General features: G+C 55.0%; 1 protein-coding gene across 6 annotated transcripts in view; it reads right to left on the reverse strand.

Moving 5' to 3' along the window:
* Positions 1-1,338: 1,338 nt before the first annotated feature.
* Tspan11 (tetraspanin 11) overlaps positions 1,339-19,144 on the reverse strand; it is an 89,233-nt gene continuing 71,427 nt past the window's right edge. The window contains exons 4-9 of one of the 6 annotated variants that reach the window (XM_063237685.1): positions 15,476-15,550; positions 14,575-14,679; positions 12,235-12,393; positions 11,854-11,940; positions 11,647-11,738; positions 1,339-4,268 (exon numbers count right to left, since the gene is read on the reverse strand). In XM_063237685.1, coding sequence (XP_063093755.1) covers positions 11,685-11,738; positions 11,854-11,940; positions 12,235-12,393; positions 14,575-14,679; positions 15,476-15,550 — 480 coding nt within the window. In that variant the 3' untranslated portion in view covers positions 1,339-4,268; positions 11,647-11,684. Of the gene's footprint in view, positions 4,269-9,352; positions 9,668-11,646; positions 11,739-11,853; positions 11,941-12,234; positions 12,413-14,574; positions 14,680-15,475; positions 15,551-19,144 lie in introns of those variants that run through there. The other 5 variants (XM_063237686.1, XM_003463264.5, XM_063237687.1 and 2 more) reach the window with 5 other exon arrangements.

Genomic DNA, 19,144 nt, shown 5'->3' on the forward strand with positions numbered 1-19,144 from the left:
GCTACCAGGACTCCACAGCCATTCTCTCCCAAGGCATCTCCTTCCTGCCCAGGTCATTCACAGCCTGAGTTTTATCTAGAAATGAGGGAGGGGGAAATGCAGTGAGGGCTTCCTGGTTATTTGCTTTGAAGAAGAAAATAAGGGCTTTGTCCCCGTGTCCTCCCCTCCCATCCAGTAGTCTCTCTATTTTTCATTGTGAGGAGTGAGTGGGAACTTGAGAGAACCCAGTCCTCAGGGCTGCTGGGAAGTAGCAGCAGCTGACAGGCCACCCAGCAGCCACCAAGGATGACTTGCGTTGCTCCAGTACTAGCTCTGTAGAGCCTGCCTGCCTGCGAGGTCCCTTTTTAGCTGCCAGGTCACGTAGGCAGCAGTGAGGCCACTAATAGTGCTGCTGCCTTGCATCCAGGAATGGTGTGGATGGTGCTGGTCCCTCCTTGGTGTGCAGTGCCCTTCAGCATGCACGTGTGCAGTGGTGGTGCAGGTGAGCAGATTCCATGTCCCCTGGAGAGCAGACAAGGTCAGCAGTGCCCAGCAAGGCAAGAAGTCCTCTGCTGGGGGCTTCCTCAGGGATCAGTCTGCTGATAGTCATTAGCCAAGGCTCCTTGGAGTTCACACAGGCAAGGGTTCTGCTCCCAACTGTCCCTTGGGCCATACCCTCCTGGTTCTTCTGTCTTGGGGTCCCCTAGAGCCCAGCTTACCCAGGTAGGTTTCTGGTTCTCACCAGACTTCATGCAATTTTCTAGAAGGAACAGTGAAATCAAAGAAAATGTTTTATGTCATGAAAGAAAAAGCATTTAGCTCCCTTTAGTTCTGTACTGGAGAGCTGATAGACTTAAGTCTGTGTGCATGGAGAACAGAAGGTTTAACTTGGACTTGGAGGTGAGGACAAAGTCGCTGGTGCCAGATGCTGGAGTCCAGTAGCAGGGAAGTAGTCTCAGCAGCCCCCAGCCCCACCCCCACCTCTCACCACATTGTGCAGGCTCAGAAGAGCAGAGTACAGGCTCCTCAGCCCAGGTGCCCCTTGGGAAGTGGGTGAAGCACTCACTGAGAGGGCAGGAAGCTGGGAGTGGGGCCCTAGGCAGGCACGCTTCTTCGAGCCTGGCTCTCATTTGCAGCCAGAGCCAATGCCAGTGTGAGCAGATGTCCCTTCAGCCAAGTAGATGACGGAAGCAGATGAAGGGAGTGAACAGGACCCTAATGATTGTGGCCTCAGATTTACTAATAGGGGAGCCATGACCCCCACACTGCTGAGGCCTCAGAGGGGCACAGTGCCTTTGGGGGAAACCACAGCCCAAGATTTCCCTGCAGGGGAGCAAAACGCAGATCTATGGAAAGTAGTCCTAGATATAATTCCTTTATTACCATGCCCTTAGCACTTCAAGCTTACACAGACCAGCAAGGGAAGGCCAGGTTTGCAGTGAGAGTAGTTTCCCTACATGCAGTAGGGGAAGGCAACTTCTTCATTCGTACTGTATGTGATGACCCGCTCCACAGCCAGTAGTTCCAGGGCCCAGGTGACCTCCAGCCTGTAGGGCTGCCTGGCATTCCTGGTGGCACTGTGCAAGATGGCGGGGGGAGGGGCGAGTATCACAGGAGGGAGGACTCTGAGTACAGGGCTGAGCATTGTGCTGGAATAGAAACGGGAATGAAAAGGACACAGAAGGGTTGACTTAAGGCACATAGATGGATGGTGGTGGGAGAGCGGGGAGGTCCACTGGCAAAGTCACAGCCCACCAGGGCAGGGGCTGTAAGGACGCACAGGTAGACTGAGCTGCACTTCCTTTTGCCCCACCCACAGTGCAACGACAGTGGGAACAGCGTCAAACTTCTGCAAGAAGAACCAAGCAACTGGGGAGGCTTTTGTCCTCTAAGGTTGTGACATCTGAGGGCATGTGGCAATGACTCCTTTGTGGTGTGGTCCAAAGCAGCGAACCTCAAAGTATGGTTTCAGGGCCAGTGGCACCAGCACCCTTGGGAACTGTTAGACTCCGTCTCTGGAAAAGCCCCTAAATAAATACCAAATACCAGCAAATTAAACAACTGGGCCAGATACTGATCACTACCATCTGCCACGGACGTGAGCGCCACCCAGCGTCCACCTGCAGTACTGCTGTTTTTGCCCAGTCTCCTTCCCAGGCTCATTGTGGCCTGTCCATAGGCAGGCAGTTTGCAAGGCTGGCAGTGGGGCAGGTGCTGAATGTAACCCTTTCAATTCACTCTCCCTACTCAGAACCTTGAGGGAGTCCCAGAGCGACACATTCTAGGACCAGAGTGGCCTTGTCACACCATTCTTACCCAAGAGCCCAGCAATAATGTGTGTGTAGGGAGCAGGGAGAACGGACAGAAAAAGTCTTTATCTAAAGGCACAATGTCCACACTACCACCCAAGACACCCTCTCTAACCAGCCCCCTACCTGCTCTAACTCTGTGAGAGCCAATGGTGCCCAGGGCAGGACTCAGCTAATTTTGTCCCCAGTCAGGCCAGCTGACTCAACATGTGGGGCTAGAGCTGACCAGTGAGGTGTTCCTGCCCTGCCTTGGTGACAAGGCTATGCAAGTGCCTGCCTGTCAGCTCTGTCCCCCATGCCCTGGAGAATGCAGGGAGACTCTTAGGGCGGCCATGAAAGGCTTGGCATCTCCCTCTCCACTGCTACCTCCCTTGGGGCTTCTGCAGAAAGAGCTTCCCGATAGGCAAGTTTCCTCTGCAGGCTGGGAGCCATGGTGGTTGTGAACAATCTGCTCGAACTCCAGGAAGTTGGAGGACAAGTGGGATGATCACGTTCCACCATTTCCCTTGGCTGTAGTACAGACTGGGGCTACTGGAGAAGCCCATCTTCTTTTGAACAAATTTTCATCGGCATCTCCTGGCCTTCTATAGAGAGAAGCCAGTCCAGGTGTCAGGAAGCCTTTGGAGGGTCCCTCTTTACCCATGGCTACTTCCTGCTCTGGAGACACTGAGTTTCTGAGCCACTCAGGGCTGTGCTGGTGACAGCTGTGAGTGTGGAAGCGGGCACCTTCCCTTGGTCTGAGCCAGGGCATCAGAGCTGTGCTCACCAGACAGAACTGGGTCAGGTAGGGTGAGGCATGACTTCCCTTGGCCTCACCTCAGCATGGCATAGTGCCATCATCCATGTGGGGAAGGTAAACACATCCCCACCATGGAGAGAAGTGCAGGACTCAGGAAAGATGGAAGCCCGGAGTGGGATTCTCATGTTAGAAGCTGCCCAAGAAACAGTTACTTGGAGGACGCTCGAGGCTATGGTCTGAGTTGACACCTGTTCTACTCCTATGTGTTCTAGTATTTTCCTTCTGTTCTCGCTTACAGTTTGGGAGGGTCTCTTCAGGAAACTTCCTGCTTCCTTCAGCGATGAAAGAGAACCAAATGAAGGGACAGTGTCCACTCTGCGATGATAGAAAAGGAAGTTGAGCACGGCCAACATGGTTAGGGAGAGAGCACCCCAGGAAAAGCAGGGTGTGGGGAGCCCCTCTACCCAAAGCTCCTCCTTCTCAGGGTTTCTGTTCCAACTTTGCAGGCTGGGATTTGGTCCACTGGGGGAGGACTTTTACATCTAATAACATTTATAACCCAGCAATCCTGATAATCTGGCCTTGAACAAAGCAGTCCTTAGGGGAAAGGATGGAGGGGCTCAGGCTGTGTCTCTGGGGTGCCTGTGCAGGGCTCTCTCCCTGGTATGGCACATGATGCTGTGGCCAGCTTGGCCCCTGCTCCTGCCTGGCAGCCGAGGCTTCACTGACATGGAGGCCTCTCAGAAGACAGTGGGCAGGTCACTGCTCTCCAGGTGACATAGTGTGGGCAAATCCAAGAGCTGGCTTGAGCCTACTCTCCCTGACCCACCATGGTGCTACTGTGGCGGTAGAGCAGGTGAGGGCCAAGGTCATCTGCTGGCCAACACAGGGGCTCTGTTTTCAGTCCTGCATTCCAGGTTCCAGCGCTGGGAGGAGGCCAAGCACCCAGCCCTCACCCTTCTGCAGTCCAGGGTGCCCATGCTGGGGAAGGGGTCTGGCTGTCTCTTGGCAGGGTCATTACTGCCCAGGACTTGGGCAGTGAGTACAAAGAAGTAGAAGGTCCTCGCCTGGCTTAGGCACTTGGTGGGCTCATGGGAGGAGTCTGTGGCCCCAGTTGGGCTAGAGCTGTGTCTGCAGGCCTGGTCTCGGTGAGAGGAGTCAGAAGCGGACAGAGTTGGCCTTTAATAAAAATGCCGCTGGAGTCTCTGGTGCAAACAGCAGGTGAGAATCATCCCACAGATCTGCCAGGTGAGAAGAGCAGAGAGCAAAGAGAAATCAGAACCCTCAGGGTGCTGGCTGCAAGGCCTGGAGAGGCTGCTGAGTCCTCCTGCTCAGAGGAGGTGGGGCCTGGTCCCTTCCCTGCTCTGTGCTGGTGCTTGAGAGGGGTCACACTCTGAGCTCTGCTGTCCAGGGCATGGTTTCCACCCTAATGGTATGGATCTCCTGGAACCTTGCTACTCAGGACCCTGAGATCCTGCAGGACCAAGTGGGAGCCTGAGGAGCTACATTTTTCACAAGTTCCCCATTGAAGCTGTAGGTCTGCAGTCCTGGATCTTCTCTAGAGACAGCCTGGGTTAACAGGCTCTTGGACGGTGGTATTTCCATTCTCCCAGCAGAGGTGTCTGAAGCACCTTGCTCTACAATGAATCTGCCTGCCTCCTGCTGCCTTCAGAATCCAGAGCAGAACTAAGGTCCAGGTTTGATGCTCTGGCTGATATTTGAAGCTACTGTGGCGGTGGACAGTGGGAGAGCATCTGGAGCTGTCACCAGTGTGTTCTGTAAACAGCGTGGGATGCAGACAGACCCAGGCCCTTGGAGAACTGTGTGAGAGCCCTGCCTTCAAATCTAGCAGCTACGCACAAGGGGCTGCTGCACACCTGCTTGGGAAAAATCACTTCCTGTCCAGGTTCTCAGCTTCCCATTTGTTCTTTCTTCTCACTCTCTATGGGCCTTCTACTTCCTCCTCTCCCTCTTCTCCCTCCCACCCAAGAATGCAGGGGGCACACGGGGGTGGGGTGTGACCAAGGATCTCCCAGACTGACATCGGTTCTGTGAATGACAAGGACATGCTGGATCTCAGCTCTGCTCACAAGAGAGGGGCCCTGTGCCCAGCAGCCCTGTCTCATGGCACAGGGGTGAAGGTGGACCTCCCTAAAAATGGGGAAAACATTCTGACTTCTTCCACCTTTTTTTTTTGTGGGCCAGATCTTGGCAGCACAAGCCCGATGTTCATGGCCCCAGCCAGAGAGGAGGCCAGGCCAGTGGGTATGCATGGTCATGAGGCAGCTGCTTGGTCCTGGAGGACTGGCTCAAGGCCTTCCTCCCTCTCTCCATGTCAGGTGATGTGGAAGAGAGAAGAAACTGCTGCTTTCAGCTCTCAGCCTCTGTGCTAAGAGCAGCGCTAATCTACCAGGGGACTTGGATCACAAGCCCCGTGGTGGCTGAGGAGGATATCCCATCACTGCGGGCCTTCAGCAGGTGGATGTCCATTGTTTCACCCAGGTATCACACAGCACACTCCAGACCCCACTTTACACCTTGCTGAATTTCCTGGGAAGTGGTCTGCATCCTTCTAATGTGTGTGGAGGGAGTGGCTAGGAGAAGGTGGCTGGGCTTGCAGACGCACTGTGAGCTGTGTCCATATCTACAGTGAGCATCGCTACGAGGTGGCCTTCATACCCTTGGATGGGGTGTGTTGCCCGGGGCTTCTTAGGATGAGCACAGTAAGGGCGGAGATGTGTGGAAGTACTCTCCTTAGTGTGTGTCCATGCATATGCACAAATGCTGAACACACTCTTGCCCTGAATCATGCAGAGGAGAAGGGGACATTCATATCCACATGTGTTGATGAAACACACACACACGCATATTCCACTCTGAACCATGCAGAACTGAGATATGGTCTCATCCATGTATGTGACATGAATACACACATACACATACACACATTTCTCATGCTGAATCACTTACAGGGGTAAAGGACAGTTTCAACCACGTGTGCACATGAACACACACACACATGTACACACACATACACATTTCCCCTCTTCCCTGAAATTGTACCAAGGCTAAAGGATGCTGATCCTGGGACCTCAAGGGAGCACTAGCAGGTCCCCCTTGGCAGAGGACACCTGGAAGCCACCATAGGCAGCTCCACGCAGCCAGCAAGGATGAACAGGGACAACACAGGACGAGTTCACTGCAGCCACTGGGCAGGTAGTGTGGAGCCAGGCCAGGCAGTGTGGCTCTCCTGGAGGCTGGCTGGCAGAGCACTCAGCCCTGGGCAGGGCATTGTAGCAGGCGTCTGATTTGCTCCGCTCCTTGGATGCTTTTGAGTCAGCACCTGGATGTCATCAGATGGCCTGAGGAAAGGGTGAAGGGAGTTCCTGGAAGCTATTCCCAATGGCCCTGCTGTTTCCCTGAGCAGGGCATGAAGACCCCAGAGTGAAAGGCTGTCTTGTGAGTCTCTGGGCTTGGAGGCCTACAGGAACACATGTAGTGTGATGAGCTGGGTTCTAGTACTAGTGGTGACAGTGGGCCCGTTACAGCTCTCTCTGAACCTCACAGCTCTCTCCATCAATAGAAAAACCTCCAGTATTTCCTCTGGCCCAGAGCCTGTCCTGGTGAGACATCTTTGTTTCTGATTTTTTTTTCTTTCTTTTTATTGGTACCGGGGATCGAACTCGCGACTGCCTGCTTGCAAGGCAGGTGCTTATGCCGCTGAGCTAAATCCCCAGCCCCTCTGGTGAGACATCTTAACAATGAGAAAGACTCCACCCCTCTTGCATGGTCTAGGGTGGCAAAGCCCTGGCCCCCAGGGCCCTTCCATGCAGCCCCCACTCCCTGCTGCCAGGCCTGCACACATGCCACACGTCTCCCGGGCTTGCTCACTCTGCCACTTCCTGTCAGACTCCTCCAGGGACCCACACCCTTCACTTTCTCCAGGAAGCTCTCCCTGACTCCCGTGGCTGGCTAGGGCCTTCTACAATTGCTCCTGCAAACCCCAGGGCTCGCACTAACCCTGTGCCTAGGACTTTGTGGTGACTGCCAGGGATCAACCGCATCCTGCCTGCTGCAGGGCCCAGCACAGACACCGCACCTGGTACACAGCAGAGACAGCTTCAAAGCCAGTGCAGTATGTCCTGTGGGTGCTGGGGTCCTCTTTGTGTGAGGAGGACAATAGGAAAAGACAGCCAGGTAATCTTTTTGGTAAAAAGTATCCCAGCCAGAATACTCTAGAAGTCTCTCTCTAAAGTTACCTAAATAGAATGCCGTCAGAGCCCACTTCAAAAGGGGGGTCTCAGGGAAGAGCTCTGGGGGTGAGCATTTTGGCTGGCCCTGCCTTTGGGGCTATGTTATAGGATTCTCCATTCTCAGTCACCAGGGAAGCTTACAAAAATGCTCCACACCTACTACAGTTAAGAACAGAGAAGTTGAGGTACCCACTCCCTTCCCTTCATCCAGCTATGCCCACAGCACCTCCCTAATGGTTACCCACGGTTAAGCTTAGGCAGTTGCAGTGCCCAAGGTGGCAGGTCATTGACACCAGTGAGAGAAATGGGAGGCACCTGGAGGTAGAGACATCTGACTCTTTAAATGCTAGGAACGTGAGTTATTGAGGATTCCTCTGCCTCCTTTTTCCTTCTGCCTGTTCTGCTGCTACTGGCTTATAATCGTCAATAAATGTAGCTGTGTACTACTTAATATGAGGTATACACTTGACAATTCTTTCCCTGTCCTGCACAAGAACCTGGACTATTTTTGGCTCAGTCAACTTTAACACACTGGCCTTGGCTCAGACAGGCAGGACCAAAATCTAGAGAACCTGGGTCTCAGCAATAGTATTTTAAAGGAGGTGGGGATTTAGCTTAGTGGCATAAGCACCTGCCTTATAAGCAGGTGGTCGTGAGTTCGATCCCCGGTACCGATTTTAAAAAAATAGTATTTTAAAGATCAGATTCTCATGTGCTGCTAGTGATGACTTTGATGTCCAGACAGTGAGTAAAGAGCCTTTAGGTTTAGGGAGTCTATGAAGTAGAGGGGTCTATAGACCCCAGGGCCCCTTCCAGGCTGGCAGACGAAGTTGGAGGAGCCCAGGGTCCCTTCTGGGAGAAAAAGCTGAGTTCTCTGAGGGTACCACCTCAGACTGTGGGCCTCTTGTTTAGCAACCTCTGCAAAGGCCATTCCAGGCTCCATTCATTGTGATGGGGGTCTCCAGGCTGACCAGAAGACCCCTAGGAAGAGTCCCGTCTGTCCATCTCCCACAGGACAGCTGGGGGCACTGTGTCCTCCCAGTTCTGGCCCTACCTACCCTCTGACTTCTGGCTCACCCTTGTCGCCTCCAGAGGGCTGCACAATGGAACACAGGGACCTCACAAAGACCCCTGCAGCAGCTACAGATCATTTTAGTTCACTGTGTTGGGGTGCAGCCTGGTTTTGGGATTTGACAGCTTGCCATGGTTGGGGACCCCTGCTCTGGGGGCTTTGCAGGGTCCATTTCTCAGGGGGACAGAGCTCAGGGCATCCCTCAGCATGGCCTAAGTGGGCATCTTTCCCAGCTCAGTCCCAGTCTGCAGTCCTGTGACTCAGCGCCCTCTAGTTTTGCTCCGTCTTCTGTGTTACAGGTTTGGTGCAAAACAAGATAAAAGTTGACACAAGGCTGGAAACTCTAAAAAGACTCATCCTCTTAGCACATCTTTTCCAGCTACCAGGTCACTGTTTCCATGCCGGCTTTATCAACCTGCCGTCCCTGCAGATCTGGTCCGTGAGCAGTCACTCAGCTACCTGGCCTTCACAGAGTCCACCAAGTGGGTGAGAGGCTGGAGGTTGCCAGGCCTGTGTTAGCCCCTTCCCTTCCCTCTCATGGCGTGGTGGCCTGACACTCTCTCTCCCAAGCAGCCCAGGGCCAGGGTGGCTGTGCCACTGAGGACATTCGACACACTGCCAATGCCTGGCAGCGCTCAGACCTCACAACACTCATTACCCTCTCCCCTTAGTTCTCAGGGCCTTCACCAACCTCAGGCTTCCACACCCAGGGTCTGGAGGGCAGCGACCTGAGGCAGCTGGCCGCCGGGGTGGGTGTCTTGCCGAAACTCAGAGGGCGCTGCAGCCAGAAGCGTCCCAGCACAAGGGCCAGCGTGGCTTTGAGCCTGGAGAGGGGCAGCCGTCAGGCCCCACAGCTCTACCTCAGGTGTTCAGTGGTTGGTCTAGGCTGCCATGTGAGATTTCTAGTGAGGGGCAGATGCTGCTGCTCTACAAAAGGCTTAATTTCCCCCGTCTTTCAAAAAAAAAAAAAAAAAAAAAAGGATCTGAAGGAGAAACAAAATGGAAATAAAGCTTTTACAAATACAAGGGGACCGAGAGCTGGAAGGAGCAGAACGGATGGGAGAGGAGGGTGAGTGAGGTGGTGTGCTCTGCGCATGTGTCAGCTCCCCAACAAATACAAGCATTATGTACTGCAAACATGGGTTAATAAAAATCAGTAAGTAAAAATGAGAACAGTAAAAACAGCTACAAAACATTCGGCCTCTCCATTCTACAGGCAAGGAAATAATGGGGAAGCGTGACCTCCCCACCTTCACACAAGGGCAAAGCTCGCATCTGGAATCCAGGTCCTCTGCTTCCCAAGCAAGGCTTCCTCCTGTTCCCAGAGACAGGGAACGTCAGATGGCTGGGCTGAGCCGGGGTGGGAGGTTGGGGGGACTGGGGTGGGTGGGGGTGTCTCTGAAGTGCTTCGGGAATGACTGGTGTCTGCTTGACCAGGGAGGAAGACCAGCTGCGGAGGCCTGGTGTGAGTCCCGCTGAGGTGGCAGCCCCCCCCCCCCCGCCGGGGCAGCTTAGTGCCTGGCTGTGGCCAGCAGAGGGAGCTCTAACCGAGGTTTGGCTGCTGTGGGGCCTGCAGGGGAGAAAAACTGGGCAAATCTGCACTCAGGCGAAGCACAGTCTTGAGGGTCCTCACATTCACTGCACAGTGAGCAGTGGAGCCGTCCATGGGGGTGGATGTGTGCCTGCAGGTCCACTGCCAAGTGACCTGCGCTCCTGATGTCAGACTCAGGCAGCTGGCTTGTGCCACCCGGACCTTGGGCTCAGGGCTTTCAAAAGCGCTGTTCCCTGCCCTGGGGTTTATGACCTTTGGCTATTGTTTCCGCAGACAGAGCAGGCAGGGAGAAATGGAACAGACCAGGCCTGTCAGGAGTCCAGAGAAATGAGTTTCTGGCCACCTGAGCTAAACCATGGGCATAGGACAGATGGGGCCGTGCTGAGCCTTCTGGGACTCTGGCCATGAAGATGCGTGAGCCTGTGGGGAGCAACTGGGGATGGTTCTACAGGACAGTCAGCCCATGGAGAAATAATGAAAATGATGTGTGTTCCTGAGTGAACACCTGCTCTCTGCTTGGCTTTTGCCAAGCAGGCGATGTACATGGGCAATGCTAATGTTCATGGCCACGGCTGAACCAGGTGTAATGCTCAAGTGAGAAACTGAGGTTCAGAGATAAAGCTCCTGGCTGTAGTCACACAGCTCAAGGTTGGCAGGACTGAGATGGATCTCCTTCCAGAGGCTGCGGATCCTCTGCCCAGCACGTGAGGTTATAACTGGACCCTCTAGGCTTTAGAGCAGACAGACGAGATCGGGGCACATTCAAGGTGATATGGCCCTAGGCTAGGCTTTAGATTAATGTGGGTGGAACCACACAGTCTGGAGAAACCTCTGCCTTGGAGTGTCTCCAGACTAGGGGACATGGCCAACCTGGTGTTTCTTTTCTACAGGCCTCAGTATGGAGAAAGGAATCTAAGAAAGCAAAGGACCTCAACTTGGGCACCCAGCTGCTAGCTCAGAGAATGAGACCCTGGATGAGTCATCCCTCTGGCTCTCAGCTTTCTGCTCTATAAAAGGGGACAGCATCCTCCCTAACTGGCCTGGGTCTCTCATGTCACGAGGCTCCAGAGAGAGGCAGCGTCTGAAATACTCTGAAGTCCACAGAGAGCTCGAAGAAGTTCCCTAACTGTGGCTTTAACACATCATATTCTTATGTAGCCCTTTTGAGGTTGGGGAAATGACCCACTCCCTGCAGATGAAGCAGTGAAAGGACAGGGTCAAGATGTAACTGTTCAAAGCCTCACAATAATAGAGCTAGCACTGGACTCAGGGGTCGTGCAGAGTCCCTGCCTTCCTGGATGCTGCTTATAGCAGTGGAGTGAGAGGTGCAGGAAGGTTGCAAGACGTTGAGCTGCTGCTACAAGCATGGTCCCTCTGCAGCTCTTGCCTGCGGGACTCCCCTTGCTGTGTGTCTGGCCCCTGGTAGTTCCCGCCTGGCTCCTGGTTGGAGGCTATTTCCTGGACAGAGGCTGGAGAAGGAGTGTGAAGGGAAGAAACAGGAGCCCCAGGTCATTGTTCATCCTCTGGAGAACCCTGGGCACAAGAGTACATGCACACATGCATACTTACACAAAGGAATGTGTGGGTACATATGTCCTCACACACCCTACATGCACATGCACACTCAAACACATGTGTGCCTTTAATGAACCAACTAGATCCAGATGCATGCAGACACTCAAGGATCCACATAGGCTGTGCACACCAGTCCCCTTGCACACACACAGGGTGCATGCACACACCTGCGCCCACATTCACACTCCTCCTAGGCCCCTTCATCTCACAGTTCAAGCTGTCCAGTGTTCTCTGGGGAGAGACTGACCATGGGGTCCAGCTGGAATTGTAGAGGAAGGAGTGAGAAGAGGGTAGGGCAGGTACAACCTCAGTCGTGGTGAGAGGAGTTGCAAGGGCTTTCAGACACCCGTCTCCTGTTCCCCAGTCCGACTCACCTGCATGCAGGCCACCCCGATGCCCACTGCCCCCATGAGCAGCAGATGATCAGCCAGGAACTGCTCCAACTTGGTGATGCAGCCTCCCTGAAAGAGAGTTGTTGGTCACAGGCGTGTTGGCCAGCAGCAGATGAGTAGGATATAAGGTGGGACAAGGATCCTGCTGTGTCCTACTGAGGCTGGAGAAGGCCAGGGATAAAAGGGCCTGTATCCAGCCTTTGAACTGCTACAGGTTCCTTGGGGATCCCAGGGGGTGCCATGATGTCTGAGGACCTCCCAGGGAGCACTTGTCCCTGGCTCTGAAGAGGCCCTCAGCACTGTGTGTTTCGGTGTCCCACCTCCACCCACCTGGCTGGCCCCCATGAGGGCCCAGGCACTCACCTCCACCTTGTAGATGTTGGAGGGGTGCACTCGCTGGCCACAGCGTGCCACCACCGTCTTGCAGCAGCTGTCGGGCACCCGGCGGCCCTGGGCCTCCTGGGACTGGATGTAGGCACTGTGCTGCCAGTCCGCTGAGCCGTTGCTCCCACAGCACTTGAACTGCAGGGAGGGGAGGCAGCTGGAGGTGAGGGGGGGGGGTCACAGTATTCACCCAGTTCCTTCACATTCTGGATTCTGCCCTTCCCTGTTGCAAGCGCTCATATCCGCAGGTAAGGACACCTGCTCGCACACAAAGGGGGACATCTCCTGGGCACCCAGGAGGCAGGACCTAGAGACAAGGACCAGCCTTACCAGAGATCCTAGATGTCCAATGGCCATTGAAGCCTCAGAGACCCCAGATTGCAGAGGCACTAGGAGTGTCCCAGAGCCCAGCCTGTGTGAGCAGATCGACACGGAAGCCAGGAGCTGGTGTGAGTGTCTGCAGCATGGCAGGGTGGGAAACACCAGCCTGACAGATGCTGGTTCAGAGTGGACTCATGCCACTTGCTGTGTGTGCAGAGGCACTGAGGTCCGAGTGTGCCCCAGTGAGGCTGGAACAGGCCTCAAACAGGAGTAGGTATCCTGCCATCAGGCAGCTCATCCTTCACTGCTGTGTAGCAGATGACAGAAACACATGTGTGGCTCCGAGGAGGAAGGGTCAGGAGTGGGTCATGACAGGAACAGGGTTCCAGGTGCTGAGGCAAAACATAAACAGGCAGAGTGTGGAGCTGCTCTGCGGTGTCTGCAGGGACCCCAAGGCCAATTCTCTCAGGGCCACTTTAAAACAAGCACAACAGCAGCTTCCCCGGCAGAGCTGTTTGAGGACTGGCAGAGGCGGCGTGTGTAAAGCATTGGGAAAGGTCCTCAATGAGCTAGTGGTCAGGAAGAGACACCGTCCACCTCCATCTACACTGCACTGTGGTGTGCGTGTCCATGTGTCACACACACGTGATGCACCCAGGAAGCTGGCCCCAGGAAGACATGCTTTCTCAGGACATGTCTTCTCGGGTGTGAGATGCAGACGGGGTGCTGACTGTCCCCAGAGGTCCCACAGTCTTCTCTGCCAGCTGCGCCCTTTCTGCGTGTAACCCGCCCTCATCCCCTCCGCTTGGCAGGAGCTCCAGCCCAGCACTGACTCGACTTGTGTTGCCCACGCCGCAGTCCCTTCTTGTGTGAGACCCCGGGGCAGGGCCTGTCCCGTGGGCTGTCTGGCTTAGTGCTCACATTGCTTCCCTGAGTGGGCCCTGGGGTCGGGCTGCACGGGTGGGCCTGTCCCTGTGCCCCGGGTCTGCTGCCTGAGCAGGGACGCCTCTGAGATGCCCACTGGAAGCCAAGCTGGTGTCTGGGGGCAGCTGGGGAGCTTAGGGCCACTGACTTCTTCCTGTCCCTGCTCAAAGTTTCTGGGCCCCAGGTAAGGTAGGCTGGGCTGATGGGGAAGGGGGAACCAGAGAGGGAAGGGAAAGTTGCTAGAATTTCCTCACACATGCAGATAAGACTAGAGCACGCAGCTCAGCAAAACTTTTTCGAGGAAGAAAGCAGCCTGGACCTGTGGTAGCCATATGTGGTTCCACAACACATGAATGGCGCCTGGGGTGACAGAGGGACTGAAGTTTGCACTTCATCTAACTTGAATGTGGACACTCATGAACCACTCGGGGCCTCCGCAGGGACAGCACAGCCTGTCCCCTACGTGTGGCCAGAACTGCGGGCCTCACTGGAGCAATCTGCTTCGTCTCTTTGGAAAGCACAGTCACAGCCTGTCCCCCTCACCCTGCCCAAGTGCCCAGGCAGAGCGAGGAACAGCAGGCTGCTCCAGGGTGCATCTGCACAGAGGCCCCAAGGCCACTCCTGTTCGAGGCTACTTGTAAAACTAGGACAACAACAGTCTCTCAACAGCACTCCAAGGTCTGGAGGTCCCTTCTCTGAGCTCTGGTTCCTGCCCCAGCTCTCCCCTCTGGGTCTTGGACTCAAGAAAGAGTCCAAGAAAGAAGAAGACAGAACAGAGAGAAGGAGCTAAGATGGGCAGGTCCAGCTTCCTGCCCTGGGAGACCAGAGTGGTTGGCTGCAGGAGGGGTTAGAGGAGGCGCCAGGGAGCCCCCATGGAAGTGAGGGCAGAGGAAGTGAGGGAACCAGGCTTCTGGGAAGACTTCCACGGTGACTAAAATATCACCACAGTACTGCTCTAAGACGCCCATTCTAGGGATACAGCAAGCTCAGAGAGGGTAAGGAGCTTGCCCAGAGTCACACAGATGGGAAGGGGAAGGGACGAGGCAGGATGTGGGCTGAGGCTGTGTGGCTTACGTCCTGCTGCAGACGATCCACCGAGGCGGTGATCTCCGCTGCCCTGGGCTGCCCGTAGTTCTCCGCCAAGGTGCGGTTCAGGTGCTGCTTCAGTTCGTCACTCAGCTGTGGAGGGAGGAGCACAGGTGGGACCCCTGCCCCCTCCCCTCCAGATCTCCAGGACACTGTGGCCTGTGGTGCTGCTGTGTCCTGGGTAGAGCTGAGAGGGACCAGGGAGGGGACAGATCACATTTCATGGGTGGCGGGCTGGACGCAGGCTGCTTTCTGTAGCTGTGGATTTGCACTTTGATTATGAGGTGATACTCATTATATATATATGAGAAAAAATTTCAGAAGAAGATAATTAGAGGATAACAATGGTTAATACATCGTGTACTGTTATCTTTAAATTAGTTACTCATAGTAGAAAATACCTGCATTTAATTGTGATATTCATAATACTGACAATGGTTGTCCTTCGAGGACTGATGGGACACTGGCTCCCTGCTGTCTCCACCAGCCCAGAGTCACCCTGCACATGACCTCAAGTCCCTGACTCAGAAGGCACTGGGGTGGGAGGGAACCAGGCTGGTCACTTCTTCCTCACCCAACCCAGGCAGGCAAGGCCTGAGTCTGTCTTTGTGGTCTGGCCTTTCTCCCTGGCCCAAGCCTCCCCTCGGATGCTCTGATGGACAGCTCTGTGCTTTACATCTCCTTGGGAGGGACCAGGATGGTGCTAACGCTGTGGGAAGGTCCCTCTCTAACTCCCTGGTGGACACCTCAGCTAACAGAGGTGGCAGAGCTACTGGTGCCAGGACAGGCTCCAGACTTGAAGAGCACTGTTAGTCCCTTGAGATGGGACCCTGCATGTGTCTGTTTCGGCTTCCCCTGCCACCCTCTACCTGTGGCACCTTCCACTCACCCTCTGGTAGTACACATGGGCCAGGACTCCTGCCACCAGCTCCACGAGGAAAATGACAAACAGCAGGCAGAAGTACTAGGAGCAAGGAGAGAAAAGGGTCACACCAGGGGTTAGGTGACACCAATTTGCCCAAGGACAGGGTGGGACTGCTGGTGGTCCATCACTCCTGCCATCCTCTTCTTACCCCTGCCATTCTGCTCTGGGCCAGCGGCTTCTGCCAGCAGCTGGCATGGACTATCCATGCCCTCACTCATGGGTCGGCCGGCTCCAGTCACCCATGCACTGCTCAGTAGGCACTGAGGCCACCAGATGCCAGGTGTGGGCACGGTGACCAAGACAACCTTTGCCCTTCAGAGTCTCTAGAAGTGGGGACAGACACATGAGTGACCACAGTGCTGTTCTAAGTGGAACTACAGGTTAAGACCTAGGGAGAATGCGAGACCAGGGAGGCCACACCTAGCGCCTGAAGTCTGCAGAAAGTGTGGAGGGTTGTATTTGGAGTGGGCAGGCTGGTCACTGTGAGCGTGGGGCAGGAGGAAGCAGAGGCAGAGGCCTGAGCAAGGTGACTTGTGTGCTGTCTTCTAGCTGGTGCCTACTTTGCACCTCTTCTGGCCCCATAGGGTTATCCTACTGCTGCTCACCATACCTGACCCATTCCAGGGTCAGGCTGCTAGCTCCCAGGCTGCGTCCTCGTGGAGGGTTGGAAGAAGCCAAGCCCTGTCCCCTCCCACAGGGCCCTCCACCAGCAGTGAGGCTGCTGGACACTGCTAGGCTCCTTTGTGTCCTTGGAGAAGCCAGTAGGTCAGACTCACATGGACTGGGAGGAGACAGGAAGAGGTGATAGGCAGGCTAGAAGGGGCAGAGGGGAAAGAGAGGCCACTGTCCCCCAGACTTCCTAGGACACTGCCCAGCACTGGCCACATGAGGGTCCAGGTCCATGGTCACCAGGATCACTGGACTCTAGGGACAGGCCAGGCTGTGGGTGACAGCTGAGTCTCCAGGCTCTGAGTAGGGGAAGAATTGGGCAGGGAGAGGCAATTGTCAGGCACCCTGGAGGGCAGGTGGGGACAGTTGGCGACTGCAGGGACAGCACTAACCCACAGGCTGAGGTCTTGCCGGCCTCCTGGTGGACACTCAGGACACGGTATGGCAGGGTTGCAGAAACACAGGGGAGGGTATGTTTCTTTTCATGGAGCAAGAACAGAAGAGCAAAGCTACTTTTGAATGAAGTCAACATCCCTCCTCCCCCACATGGATTTTATTCCACTTTTGGAGCTGGCATTTCAGGTCAGGCTCAGTCTGTGAGTGGGGTGCTAGTTCGGTCTGCAATGGCCTCAAAGTTCATGTGCTGATGGCTTGGTCCCGGGGCAGCATTGTTCAAAGTGACTGGATTACATGGTCTTGGACGTCATTAGTGAATCATCCAGCAAAGGACCCATCATTTCATGGCATTCTTGGGAAGTAGTGGAAACCAGGAAGTGGACCTAGCTGGAGGATGAGGAGCGCCCCAGAATAGATCTGTCCCTGGCCTCTGTCTACGTCTTGCCTCACCTCCTGACTGCTATGAATTGAGCAGCTTACCTCCTACACACTCTTCTGCCAAATTTCTTCCTTGGTGAAGGTTGAAAACCATGGTAGCAGCTGACCACTGACGGAAAGCTCTGAAACCATAAGCCAAAGTAACCTTTCCTTTGAGGCGCCATCCTTGAGTACCCTGCTATAGTGTCAGAAAGCTAACACATGTTGGGGCAGGCCTGCCCTGTCATCTAGAGGCCTGAGGTGAACAGGACAAAGGGAGGCCCCTGGTCTCCTTTCCCTCCCTACTCAGGGCCTATGCTGCCCCAAGTGAGGCTTCAACCTGTGTCCCCAAACTGTCTACCCCTCCCCAGGATTAGGCTTCTTTTAGCTGAGAAAATAGGACTGGGGCTCCATCCTGGTGGTCCCACATCAGTGGCAGGACCCCATGGCCTCTGTGTGGAGGTTTGGGCCCTCTGGACAGGGGACTGAATGCCCTGGGTGCCAGGAATAGGACCTGGGGCTGGGGAGAAGTTCCAATTCCTTGGCCTCTTGGACTCTTCTCTTGATTGCCTGGATGTCAGAATGGTCTTGCATAGGACTCAGGGGAAACTGGGGAGAGAATCCTACAAAATGTTGTGTGTATTTTTTCTCTCCACTCTCAGGGATAGGCAAGAACCCAGGAAGGCAATGCCAGTTGATGCCTGCTGGCTTTGGTCAGGTGGCCACTATGCCTTGTGTAAATTAGAAGTGTGCAAGGATAACAGGTCCAGCAAGGGCTGTGCAGGCTGAACGTGGCCTTCATGGCTCCTGTGTATTGGACACAGGCTGGAGGGCCATCCATGGTGACCCTAACTGTGGGACAGGCCTTCATTTCCTCGACAGTGGGTGGTGGTGGCACTGCCTGCTCAGTCTACTCCTGTGGCAGGGGAGCTTGCGTCATAGATTCTGCCTCTTCCTTCCAGAGCTTGGGCCAGGGGTGAAAGCTGAGTTGCCCTTGGGAGCCAGAGCAGGCACCATCAGCTCAGGCTGGTACACAGCCCTCCTGGGGCAGCCTAGCTCGCTGGATAGAATATGGCCACACTGTAACCCACCTGGGGATTCCTCTCACTGTGTCACACTCCTTGAGGCTCTGGGAGATGCTGGGCCCAAATCGTCTCTCCACCACCTCCCCCACTGTAGCACTGAGAGGCCCTGGTCCTGCCACACGGGTCTCCCTGGTGTGAGATAGATGAAGAGATGATGGGGTGCCCATGTCTGTCTGGGACGACTCGGTTGCTGGCAGCTAGGAGGCAGCACCACGTCACCAGTCTTCCCTTTTCTGTCGGTGCTGTCAGTCCTGAGTCCCACGTGGACACTAGTCCTAAGATGTGTCTTGCTGACTCCCTGGGGATGGCACTGCTACAGTTGTAACTGCACACAGGTGAAGAAGGAGAAGAGAAACCACATCCCTGATGTTATAGCAGGCTAACTTAGCTAATGCAGCCTCTCAGGGTCTGGTTCAGGGGCATGCATGGGCTGCATAGCCTAGCCTGGCTGTCAGGGGAGGGGTGTGCTGGTGCCAGGCAGGACCATCCCACCAAGTAAGTGATATGGAGCTCCAGTCTAAAGATGGGCCAGCTGGAGGGGGTCGAGCAGTTTCAGAGGCAGGAGGGCTGCAGGTGTATGACTCACCTGGCGGGGGAGGCCCTGAGTCACAGATGGAGGGGAGACAGCTCCTGAGAGACAGGCAGCGAAGAGCTGTCCGTGGGGCTCCCTCAGCCTGGAGGTTGCCAGTAATCCTGGTCGTGGGGCAGCTGCTGCAGTTCTGGGTGATGCTGTTGTTATCCACGCGTGGCCTGGGCTCTAACAAACAGTACTGCCCTTTCACCTCTCCTTAGCCTGGGGCTGGCAAAACCATCTAGGGCTTCTGTGGCACAGCTGCTGCCCACGCAAATTTAAGCACTGCTCTCGGTCCTACATCCGGTCCCTTCATTCAGGACAAGGTATCCAACCTTCAGCAGCTTCTCTTCCAGACCCCCCTGCCTGGAGTTCTGATATCTACTACACTTTTCAGTCCCAGCTCAGTCCCAGCTCCACTAAACCATCTCTGGTGGACAGTGAATGCCAGCACCTTCCTGAATGCCCATGGCACTTCTGTCAAAGGGATGGGCA

The sequence above is a fragment of the Cavia porcellus genome, unplaced genomic scaffold (genome assembly GCF_034190915.1).
Source record: "Cavia porcellus strain 051 isolate PalLab524CR breed Dunkin Hartley unplaced genomic scaffold, mCavPor4.1 scaffold_27, whole genome shotgun sequence".
NCBI classification, from domain to species: Eukaryota; Metazoa; Chordata; class Mammalia; order Rodentia; family Caviidae; genus Cavia; species Cavia porcellus.